The sequence below is a fragment of the Babjeviella inositovora genome (assembly GCF_001661335.1).
Source record: "Babjeviella inositovora NRRL Y-12698 unplaced genomic scaffold BABINscaffold_1, whole genome shotgun sequence".
Classification (NCBI taxonomy): Eukaryota; Fungi; Ascomycota; class Pichiomycetes; order Serinales; genus Babjeviella; species Babjeviella inositovora.
Window position 1 is genome coordinate 2,596,588 of NW_017566838.1, and position 16,952 is coordinate 2,613,539.

At 46.6% G+C, this 16,952-nt stretch overlaps 6 protein-coding genes and 1 non-coding gene across 7 annotated transcripts; 5 read left to right on the forward strand and 2 right to left on the reverse strand.

The window, feature by feature from the left end:
• The first annotated feature begins 1,148 nt into the window (after positions 1 to 1,148).
• Positions 1,149 to 3,162, forward strand: HGT16 (Hgt16p). Its single transcript, XM_019127825.1, has one exon. It carries the CDS (start codon positions 1,484 to 1,486, stop codon positions 3,149 to 3,151), a length of 1,668 nt encoding a protein of 555 aa, XP_018988590.1. The 5' UTR covers positions 1,149 to 1,483; the 3' UTR covers positions 3,152 to 3,162.
• Positions 3,163 to 3,733: 571 nt separating this feature from the next.
• On the forward strand, positions 3,734 to 3,816 carry BABINDRAFT_t35. Its single transcript has one exon. It is a non-coding gene; the product is annotated as a tRNA-Lys (tRNA).
• A 995-nt stretch (positions 3,817 to 4,811) lies between these two features.
• On the reverse strand, positions 4,812 to 7,328 carry BABINDRAFT_29807 (uncharacterized protein; the record flags this gene model as incomplete). Its single annotated transcript, XM_019131462.1, has 2 exons — positions 4,812 to 5,995; positions 6,065 to 7,328. The coding sequence occupies 2 exons, from the start codon at positions 7,326 to 7,328 to the stop codon at positions 4,812 to 4,814; spliced, it is 2,448 nt and encodes an 815-aa protein (XP_018988591.1).
• A 1,491-nt stretch (positions 7,329 to 8,819) lies between these two features.
• On the forward strand, positions 8,820 to 9,260 carry DQD1 (Dqd1p; the record flags this gene model as incomplete). The annotated part of the gene is made up of 1 exon (XM_019131164.1): positions 8,820 to 9,260. The coding sequence occupies one exon, from the start codon at positions 8,820 to 8,822 to the stop codon at positions 9,258 to 9,260; it is 441 nt and encodes a 146-aa protein (XP_018988592.1).
• Positions 9,261 to 11,051: 1,791 nt separating this feature from the next.
• On the forward strand, positions 11,052 to 12,062 carry BABINDRAFT_6107 (uncharacterized protein; the record flags this gene model as incomplete). The annotated part of the gene is made up of 1 exon (XM_019132359.1): positions 11,052 to 12,062. One exon carries the CDS (start codon positions 11,052 to 11,054, stop codon positions 12,060 to 12,062), a length of 1,011 nt encoding a protein of 336 aa, XP_018988593.1.
• Positions 12,063 to 13,376: 1,314 nt separating this feature from the next.
• On the reverse strand, positions 13,377 to 14,646 carry POT1-2 (Pot1-2p). Its single transcript, XM_019127826.1, has one exon. It carries the CDS (start codon positions 14,618 to 14,620, stop codon positions 13,418 to 13,420), a length of 1,203 nt encoding a protein of 400 aa, XP_018988594.1. The 5' UTR covers positions 14,621 to 14,646; the 3' UTR covers positions 13,377 to 13,417.
• A 274-nt stretch (positions 14,647 to 14,920) lies between these two features.
• Positions 14,921 to 16,494, forward strand: BABINDRAFT_159699 (uncharacterized protein). Its single transcript, XM_019127827.1, has one exon. It carries the CDS (start codon positions 14,958 to 14,960, stop codon positions 16,449 to 16,451), a length of 1,494 nt encoding a protein of 497 aa, XP_018988595.1. The 5' UTR covers positions 14,921 to 14,957; the 3' UTR covers positions 16,452 to 16,494.
• Positions 16,495 to 16,952: the final 458 nt, after the last annotated feature.

A 16,952-nucleotide genomic window follows, 5' to 3' on the forward strand; every position in this document is an offset into this window, starting at 1 on the left:
ATCTCCAAAGATGAACCTGACCGAAAATATAATCTCCGTTTTCAGAGTATACCCAGCGACTTCGATTTAGTTCATACATAACACGCCTTTTACATCTCTGTATCTACAACTCATATGAAAATTTAAATCCGTCGTTTGCATAGGGAAACTTGTTTTCTACATGCCTTATTCTCTATAACATTTTTCATTTGTCCACCAGGAATAAATCTATACATATGCCTCAGCATGATCATTATCCTCCTCTGAAGCACGTTTAGCATCCGTGAATTACTCTTCGAGGGGTAGCCTTCCATAATCGAATATTACCCAAATTACGGGCTAAAAGAACCTGGTGAGGGTTTATCCGCCGGGAAAGAAATGCTGGCCCATAGTACACCTACAAGCAGTAAATGAAAGATGCGGACTAGCAATTCCAAACACGGTAAATAGAATACCCACGTATAGCACCAGATATCAAATCTAAGCAGACATGGCTTAAACACGTTGAGTTGAAGGTGAAAAAACGTCAACCCCGCTAGCCGGCAATTGATATACCCCTTATTCTTCCACGCCGGTGTTGCCTATACCCTTATTGTTGCATTAAGTGCGGCACGTACATGGTACCCCATAATATCAGAAGGTGGGGTATAGTGGTACCTATATCTAGGCTAAGAGAATACCCTGAGACTGCAGCGAGCGAATTTCTAATCTCGTAGTCATTTGCGAAGACTAAGTTTCACAAGATCTCGGTGTCTTGACAGGGTGACTGCTGACAACCCATTATCTCGAATCCAATAGTTCAATCCCGTGATTAAACTATTAGATATGCACTAGGCAACTGGGGAGCTCCACCAGGTTTTGGGCACTCTTTTTTGCCGTACCCCACTCGCACCAACGCTGGCGAGGAAACTCTGGCATTCCATTACCTTGGCTTATCATGCATCTAGCGGATAAATTTTTAAGCGGCTCAGTTATTTCATACGCAGGTCTCAACATCTGCTCCAGAGTATACTGTGCGGGGAGCTAGCCCGGCATATAACCAAGACACCGTCCTGCTTACAAAATTAGAGTGAGTCACTCAACCAAAGGAACAGATAATTTCTTATGCGGCAGCCCCGCACTCTCCAAGCATGACCGCTACTTCTATTGGCCAGAGAGCCGAAAGGAAATATAGAGGACGCTGTTGTTACCCTCCCATACTCCCCGGATAAACCAGCACCGGTGGATAACCGAATATCCGCCAACAAAATTTCAAAGCTAGACGGAACATTGAACTTGCGTCCGTCACTTACCACACTCTATACATATGCATACACCAGAAATTTTTCACAAAGCATTCCGTAATGCATACGCACCAACCAAGGTTAGGAAGTGAAGCAAGCATCTGTATATAACATCACCAAATCTTTTCTAAACTGATTCCATGCTTGTATATCACCACTGCAACAATCCTGTTAGAAACAGCCTTCATAATAAACAAATACAAATATCCATATAAACACTGATGGTCAATGTGAAAAACCTTTTCTCTTCCTTCTCGGAGAAGAAGGAGAGCAGGCCAACGCCGCCTGAAGTATACAATATCCGTGTGTACATCGCTGCCATTGTGGCCTGTTTTGCTGCTGTGGTTATTGGCTACGATGCCGGTTTCATTGGTGGAACCGTTGCCCTCACCACCTTCAAAGACGAGTTTGGCTATGCCAAGATGCTGGCAGCCGAACAGACCCTCACCACCTCAAACATCATTTCCCTTTTCCACGCCGGCGCGTTTTTCGGCGCCTTCTTTATCTACCCTATTGGACGCTACTACGGGCGGGTGGTTGGGTTTGCACTTTCCGGGTTGATCATCACTTTAGGCTCGGGGATCCAGCTTGCCTCGAATGCCAGGACCGGTTTGTCGGCCATCTACGCGGGCAGAGTGCTCACCGGTGTAGGAATCGGCGCTATTTCCAACTTGGCTCCTATGTATGTTTCTGAAATTGCCCCATCTGCTATCCGTGGGAGACTTGTGGGTATGTACGAAATCGCATGGCAAGTGGGCGGTCTTGTCGGATTTTTCATCAACTTTGGGACAGAACAGCACTTTACCACCGATATGCAATGGAGAATCCCACTTGCTGTCCAGCTCATTCCCTCCGGTATGTTCTTCGTCGGGGTCCTTTTCCTCAAAGAGTCGCCTAAGTGGTGCTTCAGTGCGGGTAAGAAGGATAAGGGTCTCAATGCGTTGTGTTATCTCCGTAACTTGAGCCCCGACTCGGAATACATTGCCTGGGAAGTGGCCATGATGGAGGAAGAAGTGGCAGAGAGAGACGCGACTGTGGGCACCAGCTTTACCGGTCCGTTCAAAGCATTGTTCGGAAGCAAGGCCCTTCGCTACCGTTTGCTTTTGACGACTTCCACCTTTATTCTTCAGAATACCACTGGTGTGAACGCCATTAACTACTACTCTGTGCAGGTGATGAAGACCATGGGTATTTCCTCTCTTTCTGCTGGGTTACTCTCTACTGGTGTGTTTGGTGTGATCAAGGGTGTTTTCTGTTTCATTTGGGCATTCTTCATTGTTGATAACTTTGGTAGAAGAACCCCGATCTACTGGGGCACTGCGCTTGGGTCTTTCTCTCTTTGGTACATTGGAGCTTACATCAAGATTGCCAACCCGGCCGCCAAGCTTGCCGCGGGTATCTCAACCTCTGATGCTGGTAGCAAAGCTGCTTTGGCCTTCTTTTACATTTGGACTGTCGGCTATGCCATTGGTTGGTCCGGCTTGCCGTGGGTTCTTAACTCAGAAATGTTTGACCAGAGCAACCGTACCTTGGCCTCGTGTTTTAACGCCGCTTCTAACTGGTTCTGGGCTTTTATTTTTGCGCGCTTCAGTGGTAACATGATCACTAAAATGGGTTATGGTACGTTCTTCTTCTTCGCAGCGATGTTAATTATCGCGTGTGTCATTTATATGTTATTGTACCCGGACACCAAGGGGATTCCAATCGGAGACGTGGACATGTTGTTCGAAAAGGGTGTTGCACCATGGAGAGCACACTCTAGAGCAATGGAGCTCATTAGACTTAGAGAGGAGCAGAGGGTTACTCCGGACTGGGTGAAAAGGGTCGGCAAGGGCTCTCAGGAACACATCGAGACGGTTTCCGATTTTAGTACGGAGAAGCATGTTTAAGCAGATTTGAGAGGATCTGGTATTCTCTGAAGTTGTTTAATGTCTATTTATTATGTTTATTTCATCTGTAGACTGTTTAGGTATTACGGGGGTGTCATGAGATTTGGATGGTGCGGTAGAGTAGTTCTATTTGTGCTCACTGGGCTGCCTTGTGGTGGGAAAATGACAGGAACACAATATTTGTATCATACAAAATCAATGGGTAGATGATACTGCCGAAGAACTAACAGCCTCCAAGTAGCTACCACCATTAATTATCCCCGTTCAGGTGACTAAGATCACTTGATTTTTTTTTTTTTACCAAAATATCAATAATATACAACCAGGGAAACAAAAGGTGAGTTGCGCAATACATCCTTGCATGTTTGGAGTCGGGATGCAAGTACCGTACAGACACTGGTAAGCAACTAATTGAGCATTAATGAAGAGTAGCAGGAAATAAAAGCTAATATTTAAGACCATATTTGGGATACCATATAAATAGCGGGGTTGGTTCAGTGCGAGGATTTGGCATAACTCTAGACAGGCCAACAGGACTCCGTATGTTACCGGAAGCATAAGAGCACGTTCAACCATCTAATTGCCTGGCTAGCTCAATCGGTAGAGCGTGTGACTCTTAGTAGTACGCGATCACAAGGTTGCGGGTTCGACCCCCGCGTCGGGTTAGATATATATATTTTTTCCTTTTGTAACCTAGTGTATTGGCAGTTTGCTCCATGCTCCTAATCTTCCAGACCAAAGGACAAGATTTTGCTTCCTGATCTTTATGAAAATTGTTTATATTTTGACTCTATGATGGCCGGTGATTCCATGCAATCCAGCTTGGTTCTGAACCATCCGTGTTCCCCGGACCTAGCGTGTGGGTAGTACCATGATCACCCTTCACAGACACTACATTTCCTTGATATTAAGTATTGGAAAAATTACTTTACACTTAGGAGAACATCTTTCCCCAGTATTAGCAATAGCTTTGAAGAGCAAAGGGTATATTTTTAACTTCCTATAGAACTTTATTATGGCCAAGTAAAGCCACCAATGTGAAAACATGAAGGTGTTCCCAGGGGTTCCCCGAAATACCCATTATAAACCACTCTAAAGTTTACGAGTCGTTCTTATCCAATCACCCGTATAAAACGAAAAGAAATGCACATCATTTCAAGTGCTAACATACCCCGTTTATTTTCATTTTGCACCTACGCGCGTATTCCAAAAACTTCAAGTCATTCGCCTGTTTCTGCCAATTTTGCATAACAATTCAGCATGTAGTAAAAATATGGGTAACCAGTGCTTTGCCTAAGAGCATTAGTGCGCAACCTTCAAGAAAACTGCTACGCACTTGGGAATCTTCCAGGCTTGGACTCACACCTAACATACTCATATCTCAGGCAACTCTAACGTGATATTCACCAGTCCCAATACCTTTTAACCCCATGGCCCTATTCTGAGTATCTCTGGGTACCTTTTCGAATGTAGAATGTAGAATGTATTTTTTTCAGAATATTGCCTGGAAGCTAGAACTACGAGGATAGGTTTGGAGGGTAATTAAGCGTACAAAAACTAATGACGATACTTGAACATTTATTCAAGTCGTTACCAATCACAACATCCTCTTCTCCTCTACGCTCGTACTGGTCTGCTCATACTAATTCGTCTGAACGCCTTACTGCCCTGCCAAAAAGTGTTTCGTCAATAACTCCTTCATCACCAAGCTCGGCGCCAACTTACCCGTTTGCATCCGGAACTGTGCAATCGCCTGCGCGTGTAAAAATCCCAAACCGTTGACTGCAACCCAGCCGCGTGATGCAAATGTGCGCGCACGGATTAATACACGTGAGCAGAGCGGGTCGTTCCCGGTCTCCATAAACACCCCTCCCGCAGGCGAATCAAACCAGACCTCGGGAAGCTCAAAGTTAACGAGCGCACCATCGGAATCTTTCCCCGGAATGCAGTGCACAATGACAGTAGGCCAAGAAAAGCCCACGGGCGGCGCATCACGCGCAAGTGCAAGGTCGCGCAACACAACAATCTCAAAGTGGTGCAGCTGTGGAAATGCACGTCCAAACCGGAGCGGCGACTGGCGGTTAAAGTGCGCCGCGAGGTCGCGCGCGTTCTCTTCCGTGCGGTTATACAAGAAGATCTTACGGAACCCAAGAGAGATGAGCGCATAAAGCGATGCACGCGCCATCCCACCCGCACCAAGCACAAGCGCAGTTTTCGCTTCCGTCACCGCATTAATCGGAGAAATATTTTCCAGTACAATTTTTTGAATCCCGAGCCAGTCGGTGTTTTCGCCCAAGAGGCGCGCGGGCGCGCGGACGTCTGCACCGCGGGCGGCGACAATCGTGTTGAGTGCGCCGATACGGCGCACGTGCTCTGATACTTCGTCCACATAATCAATGGCCTGGAGCTTGAAGGGCATCGAGATGCCACAACCGCCGAATCCCGGGCTTCGGATGAGCATCTGGAGGTCTGCGACGTCGGATGTCTGATAGCACTGGTGGTGGTGCGGGAGCCCTAGAACTGCATATGCCGCATTGTGCATAAGCGGTGAGAGGGATCCGGCGATACTCAGCCCCATAATGTAGAAGTGAAGTTTGGGGGTCACAAACGCAGCATGGAGTGCGAGCTGGAGATCGCGTGCGGAGATGTCGCTGGGGGCAACGCAGAAGAGGGGCTTTTTTCCGGCGAGCACTTGACCGGCGGAGGCCTGTGCCGCGAGGAACGGGTGGGGTGAGCCGATGCTGGGCTTGACGGGGGTGAGAGCCGGGTTGAAAACCTTGGAAAGGCGACCAAGCTCGCCGGTATTGAAAGCAGTGATGAGCATCGAATCAGACGAACGCAGCGCTTCGGCATTAATATCCGTACTCAAGCCGTTCCCGTTCGCACCGCCTGTGCTTGGTTGATTGGGTGTACTCGCACTGGTGAGAAATTCAACCACCGCAAAATTCTCCCCAAATTCCTCAGCTTCCTTGCTTATCCGTACAATATCACATCCCAAATCCTCGGCCAACCCGCACACCTCGATCGGAACCGTAGACTTCCAGAATCCCACAGACGCGTTATGCGCGGCGTAGCTCCCAATAATCTTTGTGTTGCAACTGTTGCTGCTGATCTCATTGAGCAAGAAGTAACCCTCTTCGCCGCGAATAAACGGTGAATCATACGCCAAACGGAGATCTACAGATAAGTAATCCACCGCAAGCCGAATCCCTGAGTTGAGGAGGTTGAAATAGACAACCTTGAGCCGGTCGATGTCTGTCGGGGAAAGCGGTGTTGCGAGTTCAAACCCGAGCGTGAGGATGACCGGAACGGGGGACGACCGGCGTACGCGTGCGACATACTCATCGACCGAACGCGTGGGCATGCCGTACTCGAGTAGCCGCACCACATCCACTACAACCTCAATCGCATCCGCACCCACTGTCATCTGACCCACCAGAATTTCCATCTCGATCACCTCCGGGAACGGTAGCTGCACCGCGCACGAGTGCGATGTAAGCTCAGGTGCGAGGATGTGTGCGCCTGTGTGTGCGAAAGGCGTACCTGCTACTATGAACGAGAGGAAGCGAATAAAGTCCGTCTCGGCGGCCTTGAGCGCGAGCACATTGACGCCTGACGTATCACGCGTAGAACGATTCGACTCATCCAGGTCCAGCATCGACTGTAGATTGAAGTAATCGAAGTTCAGACACTGCTTGTAATGCTGGAATTTGGTCTGGACCAAGTTGCAGCCCTTCTCGAAAAGGCCGTCGTAGCGGATGTAGTTGAGGATGCGCGACTCCTCACACTCAATGTGAATAACCGGATGAGCGCGACCGTACTCGACAAGGAGCAGTACCGTGTCGCGGTGATCTACGCAACTCGCGGAGAGCACGAGGATGCACCCGTGCGTATTGAGCTCGAGCGCACGACGAATAATCTCGTACTCGCGTGCACGGTACTCACTGAGCGAGTGCTTCTGGATGAATGCTGACTCGGCAAGTCCTGTCGCCTGCGACACACACCGCTCGAGGTCCACGTAGCGGTACCGAAGGGCCGCCGACGCCATTACCGCGAGCGTCGATTTACCCACGCCACGCATCCCGAGGAGTACAATACTTGGCGTGTATCGCACTGCCGGTGACAGCTCTTTGCTGAACTCAGACAGTGATGTGAGTGGAGTATTCGAGCCACTCATGTGAAAGAATTTGAAGAAAGTGGGAATGTGAGTGCGAGTATGACTTAGGAGCTAAAAAAATCAGGCAGAGCGGAATGATTTGCCGGAGCTTCAGTGAATGTAGCAACTAGAGATTTTGGAATCGGGCACTGTCTGTGGTAGAAAATGCCAACTTCTATAGCTTTGTGGTAAGTTTGTGCCGGTTTGCTTATAATTGCAACTTGCTTGGGTCTGGTTAGATTTGCGTATCAGCTTGGGGAGGTAATATTCGGGTAGATGCTTGAAGCTTGTGACTGAGTGCGGAGGGTTGATACGACTATCTTTAGAGAAATAACAACTGGATCTAACTGGTTGTCTAATAGTGCAGTGTACGGTTAGTTGAATGGCGCTCTATGTTTAAAGTCATTTGACAGTCACGGAAAAGGTCGTGCGGTGGAGCGTTTAGCCGACGGGATCATGCTCTTCCGTACCCCGCGCCATGTCACAGCTGGTCGAAGCTGCACCATAAATTTACCTGGTCCATAAATTTTCTCGCCCTAAAATTCACAAATTCGACCAATGGGAAGGTCAATTCTTGTACAATGGAAGATTAAACCATAATATATGTCTGACTGCCTTCAGAACTAACCTCTTCCCCAAGCACCCTTTGGGTAAGAGGTTATGAGCTATGCGACTGCCCGCAGAGATTGACGGCTGCATGTATTGGTGATGAAGCTGTGCATGTAGGCCTCGCACTATGCAGAATTTTCGTATTCAGCTTGGCTCGCTTGCAACTGCCGCAGAAGTGCAAGGTGCAAACACCACTGCGGACATATTTTTACTTATTGGCAGAGGGGTAAGTGTCTTGTGAAGGTTTTGATTAAGCCCCAAAAGAATAACCGTCAATCTGGCAGTGAAAGACCTTTCCATTCCCAACATGTAAGAGCGAGCACGTGCAAATCAAATGCCGGTTGTATGCTTATGAGAAACACAATCCTGCATTAATTCATGAAGCTATGGTTATACAAACCTCCTATTCAGTCGTCGTTCGTGTAAAGATTAACTCAAGCGAGCCGGAAGTGCGAACTCAATACGCACTCTGATGTGATGCAACCATGGACAAAGGGGATGCAGTAAACGTCATCAAAATCGGAAGATATTTCTGGATTCCTCTGGTACTATATCATACTTTTGTTATACGGGATGCTACGCGCGGGGTTAGCCTAATCGTCAAGCTCTACCCCATAAAACGCACTCGGGTAAAGAAATAACCGACGTAGTATATCTACTGGATAAACCTATAGGCATCTTTACCCGTGAATCCAGTAAATCTACTCTTTAGCAAATGGCTAAACCTTTAGCCACTTTCGGCCGAATATTGCCGTTACATCGGGGTAGTATAGCGTTCACCAACGCAAAGGTTATAGTATTGTGGGGTATAAAGGGCCAGTGGGCCCAGCAGTTCAATGGTAGTGCCCCAATATAAGTAAACCCTTATCACAACTAAGACCTTAATCTCATAACTCCCCGATAATGTCGCAGAAAATTCTTCTCATTCATGGTCCAAATTTGAACTTGCTCGGTAAACGGGAACCTGAAAAATACGGTAATACCTCTATGAAAGATATTGAGCGCATTTCTCAAGAACACGGCTCGAAACACGATGCCACTGTCTCTTGCTACCAGTCCAATCATGAGGGTAACCTTGTTGACCGTATCCACGAAGCACAAACCCAGGGGATCGACTTTATTATCATCAATGCTGGGGCTTATACTCACACTTCCATTGCCTTGAGAGACGCCTTACTCTCTGTAGAAATTCCATACATAGAGTTACATGTCAGTAACGTCCATTCTAGAGAAGCGTTTCGCCATAAAAGTTTTCTCGCGGATAAGGCCGTTGGAGTGGTCTGTGGGTTGGGTGTGTTTGGGTATAAAGCTTCCGTAGAGTTTGCTACCCAGTACAAGAAATAGAGGGCGGTTACAATACAGATTTTAATATAAACGATGTGTGCATCCACAAGATAAGACTTTGTGTGGTGTGAAATGAGTTTAGCTGCAGACTATGAACTGGAGGAATCTTTGCTACATTAAGCATGCTGACGGTGTCAGACAAGCGGTAGTACGTGCACCTCTATAGGGAACCTATGTTTTTTTTTTTTTTTTTTTTTTTTTTTTTTTTTTTGATGTAGTCTGAAGTGGCAATTAAGTTCTTTTATTTATTTTTGACGGAGGTAATTAGTCACCCAGAACAATAGTTTGGGCCCATATTTATTAGATGGTACTTGTACATGTAGGTATATTTGAATACTGGGCATTAAGCTTGGTGTTCACCAAAGTACTCTATGGGTATGAAATATTATATTTGTATCCCGTGATTAACTCCCAAGAGTCATGGCTCCGTTAATGTCTATCGTATGTCTGTTGGGCCATATCCACAAGAAACCTAACGAATAACTCGTATAGGGACATTTCTAGAAAGCAACGCAAGCCTCGGGCCGTATCATCGGAAGTAATCACTAATAAAAACATTATATATTAAATTCCCAATTTAATGTCACCAAGCCTCCTTTACGGGAATCTTATTGCCGGAATCATCAGTGGTTTGGGAATGAGCCTTGCATATTTCCGTACCCCGGACTCTGGGGAGACATTAGTGACTCACAAACCTCAACTACGGTTCCCGGGAGTTTTTAATGGTGATAATGTGGAGTAATATTACCCATAGTCATACAAAGGGTATCTGAACTAGCCTTGAAATAGAAAATTTTAGCCGGTGCAATGTTGCAATTCAGATGTGATCCAGACCCGTTCTTATGTGCAAATGCCAAGTTCAGCCCCGCACCCCCAGCACAAATATAAAATAAAACATGCAATATCTTTGTTTGACTCTTTAAATGTATATGCGGTTGTATGACAAAGGGGCATGATAATAATCCATCGTAGAATTGTATTGTGGGTCTGTTGAGGGCCAGAAGTAAGGTCTGTTGAGGATCCAGCAATGGCTCTATTCTGAACTATTGTCACCCCATAATATTCTCATGCAGTCCCCAAAACCTTGTAAATTTGTAATCTGACCGCGGATATACAAAGCTAACGGTATAACATGAACTGTTATCACTTTGTATACTTTGATTCGTATTCTAGCTCCTAGCTGCATGTGCCGCATATATCCCCGGCCTTGGCAACTTCGGAAATGTGAAAGAGACACAGAACGATCGATTTAAACCAGAATCTTGATATTAAAATTTCTCTCTAATAAACAGAGCAGAACAGAGGAACATTTTCATGGAGAATTAAAAGGTGTTCCCTCCAATAATCGGTCCTAGTGATTAACCAATCCATCAATATCCACCCTGATAAGCGGGGTGGAGTCTGTGGACTACAAAAGACCCCCATGTCGTCTAATATAATATCGTTTCGGTTAAATAAACATTTTGATACCCAAATAACACTAAAATCCATAATACTTATACTCCTACAATCCTCGGGACTTTGAGAGGTATCGGAACGGCCCGATCGGTTGTATGCACGTTTTACGTAAGCCAACGTTATCGGCTACCAGTTCCAAGTATTTTACCCCACAGGCTAATTTTTTATCCGAATGGTCATCGCATTAGGATATGCACCTTTTCCTTGCAGGATGGAAAATTCGGCCAGGCTGAGAGAAGCCCATGCTCAATCTGAATAGTACATAAGAAACAATTCCCCTGGGTCAATATTGCAATTTATGCTCTCCATTCACAAAATACACAGTACACAACCATGGCCACCGAAAAGAGGGCCCTTCCAGAGCCAAACCCAAACGTCAAGATCCTCGATATGAGCGATGACACCATCACCCAGAATGTTATTGCCATCAACTCTCAGCACAACGACGCCCGCGTGCGCTTTGTTTTGGAAAGATTAGTCCATCACTTGCACGACTTTGCCCGTGAGACCAGATTGACCACTGAGGAGTGGGGTAACGCCATCCAGTTCGTGACCGAGTGCGGTAAGATCTGTTCCGACATCAGACAGGAATTCATCTTGCTTTCTGACGTCTTTGGTCTTTCGGTCCTTGTTGACGGGATGTCTCACCCAAAGCCAGACAGTGCCACTATCGGAACCTTGTTGGGACCTTTCCACACCCACGATGCCGTGGAACACACCTCGGATGAATCCTTGTGCTCCGAGGGTAAGGGTGAGCCGTTGTTGATCCAGGGTAAGTTGACCAACACTCAAGGTCAGCCAATCGCCAACGCCTCTATTGACATCTGGGAGTGTGACGAAAACGGGTTGTACGACACCCAGTATGCCGACCGTGACGGTCCAGACATGAGAGGAATCGTGCGCACCGGTGAGGATGGGTCCTTCACCATCAAATGTACCAAGCCAGTGGCATACCCAATTCCACACGACGGTCCAGTCGGGAAGTTATTGGCCAAGCTCAACAGACACCCATACCGTCCAGCGCATATCCATTTTATCATCAAGGCTGAGGGTTATGATGAATTAATCACCGCCTTGTACCATCGAGGTGACAAATACGAAACCTCCGATGCCGTCTTCGGTGTCAAGTCCAAGTTGCTCTTCGATCTTGAGCCGCTTGGTGAAGAGAGAGCCAAGAAGCACAATATGAAGGCCAGTGACTGGTTCTTGAACTGGGACTTCAAAATAATCACCTTGGGCGAGTCCCTCGCGTTGAGACACAATGTTTCCCGAAAGGCTGTCGATTTGTTCGACCCTAAGATCCAGTTAAATGCCGATGGCTTACCAATTGCTGACTTGGACTAGTTGTATATACTTGATTTATTTATCCAAGAATATTTTTCTATATTCACCTGCGAAACATATAACGTAGATATGGGTTTATGGTATTACTTTTCTCTGTAGAGTGAAAGAAGTGAAGTGGGAATAAGAATTTAGGCTCACTGAGATATGCTTGATGGGGTATGTTACTTCTAATAGGGGTGAGAAGTATTGGGGTGATAGCCAAGAAATTTCCGCTTGGTTTGTTTAGATCAGCCTACATGGTTTTATTTGCAGTTTCCAATATTATATCGCACTCATCAATCTGCATACCTGGGTAATTTAAAAGTTATTTAACGTTATTGGGGCCAATAACACATTTGTGAATTGTAAAGCACTCTGGAGATATCACTTTGATGCTGATTTTGAGTATTTGGTGCTTAGGCTCAGATCGAGGCTCCGGGCTTTTCAATTTGTCATACTGAAACGATTTGCCTTTCTGCCAAAGGATGAAAGAGATATGTCATTCCTCGTTTTTATTCTCACTCTAATTCATTTTCTCTGCCATTTTCCGGTGTCATACCATATGCAGTCTTCCCGGGGCTTAGATCACTGGCCTGTGTAATCAGGGAGCATCAGAAGGGACACATTTCCGCAGCATATACTATGCGCGAATTCTTCATAAATCACTCCGGGTACGGGAAGTGAGTTCGGAGAAACGAGTTCGTTCTACGGTGCTATCAGAAATTCACATATTGAGATATTCTTTCATAATTCTCATCGGGTATTAAGCCCAATATAATACACGTATACTCTCTGTAAGGGCTTCTCCCGTACGATAAGCCAAAGATATGGCTTGAAAATTCTAGACGGAAAAATGGTCGAATACATGGCCTGGTTATGTACAGAACGCAGGAAGTCCGAAGAAACCCATTCATGGTTGTTTTACTAATTTTGAAAGAATAATTGATTAATTAAAAGTATTGATTTATCACATTATCTGATCAGGGCTTGAGAAACCCTACGCGACGCTGGATGAGTCTGGATATGGAAGAATGACACCCGCCCGTTCGCTCCATTGCCATTTTTCCGCTGATTCTGCACAAATTTGTCTTCCTAGTCGTTGCCAAATAACCCTAAAAGCGAGATTGTATATTAGGGAACACTGGATATATAAAGAGACTAACTGGTATGGATTTTTATTACTCTAAAAGAGTAACGAAACTGGCGATATCAAGTGTCAATGGGCAGTTTCATAGGTGACAAAGCCTAACTCCGCCATCAGCTGCATAGTCGACGTAATATTAGTAACGGTGATTATACAGATTATAGCGCCTACTCTTACAGCTGTTCTATTATCGAAGTTATTAAATACCTACTAGAATCCTGCCCCTGAAAACTTACTCTTCATTGGCAAACAAGGCGGCGTAGCCTTGACCGGTAGAAGTACACATGGAAATAACACCCAATTGTTTACCCTGGGTCTGCAACCCGTTAAGCAAGGTGGCAATGAGTCTCCCACCGGTAGCACCCAATGGGTGGCCGATGGCGATGGCACCACCGTATGGGTTCACTTTAGACTCGGCAATGCCCATCTTGCGAATACAGTATAAGGACTGGGAAGCAAAAGCTTCATTCAACTCGAAAATGTCAATATCATTAACGGTCAAGCCAAAACGGGAAAGCAACTGGGGAACGGCCACTGATGGACCGATCCCCATGAGGTGGGACGGCACACCAGCAACAGCAGAACCCAAATAGCGGCCAATTGGTTTGATCCCGAGTTCAGCAGCCTTGGCACGAGTGGTGATCAAAACAGCAGAGGCACCATCGGATATCTGGGAAGCATTACCGGCGGTGGTAGTACCGGTTTCGGTGAAGGCCGGCTTCAAGGTGGCCAACTTTTCCAAAGTGACGGAACCACGAATCCCATCGTCACGGGTTATTTCCTTATAAACTGGAGTTTCACTGTCTTCGTTAGCTCTGGCCTGTACTGGGAGAATTTCTTTGAGAAAGTGGCCAGATTCGGTGGCCGCGGCAGCCTTCTGCTGGGACTGGAATGCAAACTTGTCCTGGTCCTCCCGGGTAATACTAAATTCGCTGGCAACATTTTCCGAGGTGAGGCCCATTGGCATCAAAACCGCCTGGGCTTCGCTATCGGCGGCATCTCTGAACGGTTGGTAAATCCTAGTTGGAATCCCTCTGTGTGGGAAGTAGTCGTGGGTCATGGACTCGACACCGGCAGCGACCGCAACAGATTGTTCACCGGCCATGATGGAGGCGGCTGCGTAGGACAATGCCTGTGCCGAGGACGCACACTGGCGGTTGACTGTGTTAACGGTAGTGGTGATTGGGAAACCAGCAGCCTTGACAGCAAGAGCCGAGGCCTTCTGCCCGCCGAGTGTCTGTAACACGGTACCGACGATCACGTCATCCACGACGGCTGGGTCGATCCCGGAGCGCTTAATGGTACCAGTAAGCACCTTGTGGAGTAATTCCTCTGGGTACATCTTAGCCAACCCACCCTTGACGGCCTTGGTGATCGGAGTTCTAATGGCGGAAAGGATGACGATATCGCTAGGCAATTTCTTCAACAAAGACATAGTGTAGAATAGATAGGAAACAGAAGAATAATTTGGGCAGAAAAAGGCTATAGCTGGAGACGGATGGTGGCATATATATCCGGGGCTGCTCGTGGATTTTTCAGTGATGTACAGGCGTTTCTGATTCTCCGGGGCTGCATGCGCGGAAATATGCTTATCCGTGCGCGGGGTGACCACTGTTCCGCGCGTGCAGGACGCATCCTCCGGGATACTCCCGAGAACTATATGCGATGCGTAAAATTTCAGCCGTTATGGGTCTTATTTCATATATATACATGCGTAATGCCTCCGTTCCTATTCCCCTTGTCCATTTCCTACTACATCACATATTTCCACAATGTTGGCTCGTCACTTGAAACACTCCCCATATATTTTTTTCCGCTTCGCATCCAGCTCCAAGGTCATGACCACAGACGAAGCCCTCACCGGGATAAAGTCTGGAATCACCTTGTTGTCTGGTGGATTCGGACTCTCTGGTGTTCCTGACACCATAATCAATGCCTTGAAAGAGAGGACAGAGGTGCAAAACATCACCGCCGTTTCGAACAACGCCGGGTTGGACGGCAGAGGGTTGTCACAGTTGTTGGTGACCGGGCAGATTACCAAGATGATATCTTCGTATATCGGTGGGAACCGCACCTTTGAAAAGATGTACTTGAAGGGTGAAATTGACTTGGAGTTGACCCCACAGGGGAACTTGGCCGAGAGAGTGCGTGCTGGTGCTGCGGGTATTCCGGCATTCTATTCCCCAGCCGGAGCTGGCACCTGGTTGGAAGATGGCTTGTTGCCGGTTAGATACGACTCAACTGGCACCAAGGTGTTGAAGACCTCCAAGCCAAGGGAGACCCGCGAGTACGATGGCCGCACCTTCTTGTTGGAGGAAGCCATCAAGGGTGATGTAGCTGTCATCAAGGCCTACAAGGTTGATACCTTGGGGAACTGTTGGTTCAGAGGCGCTGCACAGAACTTTAATACCGTAATGGGTAAAAACGCCAACTTGACCATCGTAGAAGCCGAAAATATCGTCGAACCGGGTGAGATCGAGCCGGAAAATGTCCACTTACAGTCGATCTACGTCAACAGAATCGTTCAGTCCACAACACCAAAGGATATTGAGATCTTCAAATACTCCGAAGACAAGGCTGAGATCAAGGTGGATAACGTTTCAGCGGCAGACTTGAAGAGAGAGAAGATTGTCAGACGTGCTGCCCAAGAATTTAAGGACGGTTCTTATGCCAACTTGGGAATTGGTATGCCAACCTTGGCACCAGCCTACTTGCCAAAGGGTGTTAATGTAACTTTACAGTCCGAAAACGGTTTATTGGGATTGGGTCCATACCCAGTCGAAGGCCAGGAAGATGCCGACTTGATTAATGCCGGTAAAGAAACCGTCACCTTGAACCCGGGTGCCTCTTTGTTTGGCTCTGAGGAGTCCTTTGCCATGATCCGTGGGGGTAAGGTTGACTTGACCATCTTGGGTGGCTTACAGGTTTCTGCCTCCGGTGATCTTGCTAACTGGGGTTTGCCGGGCCGAGTGAAGGGTATGGGTGGCGCTATGGACTTGGTCGCCAACTCCAAGGCCACTAGAGTCGTTGTGGTCATGGAACACGTTGACAAGAAGGGCCGCCCAAAGATCTTGGAGACCTGCGCATTCCCACTCACTGGTAAAGGCTGTGTTTCGCGTGTAATCACTGACTTGGCCGTCTTTGATGTTATCGACTCCAAGTTGGTTTTAATCGAAATCGATCCAGAAACTACTTTGGAGGAGATTTCTGCCAAGACCGAGGCTCCTTACACCGTATCCCCAAACTTGAAGACCATCCAGATCTAGTACCGCATATAGCTTAAAAGTTTTAATATAATGGCAGACTGACGGTAATTGTAAAAAATTCTCGTATCTGGATGGATATATATTTATGACTGTGGCCATTTCATGCGTTGTAGCTTAAGTATAATCTTATTTATGAGTAGATGTCATCAGTTACCCATAAAAGTCGAGTTATTGAATTTATGAGTTAATGGATAATGAATGAATACTTTTGCATTTAATTTTTATAATTTCTAATTTATATTGTGAAATCTAGTTAAATATATATATGAATAATTTATGTACAATTTACGTACGATTTAACTACAATTTATTATCTATAATTCTTATAACAAGGCTAATATTTATACTTATCAATGGTGGGGCTGGATAGATAAGACATATATCACAGCATATACGCACTACGTAGATCTAATCAATAAGTAAGTTTAAATTGTGGGGGCGTCCCCGCACCATTTGCTTGCTACAGGGCGTGACCCGGCAGGCTAAACGCTTATGCGCATG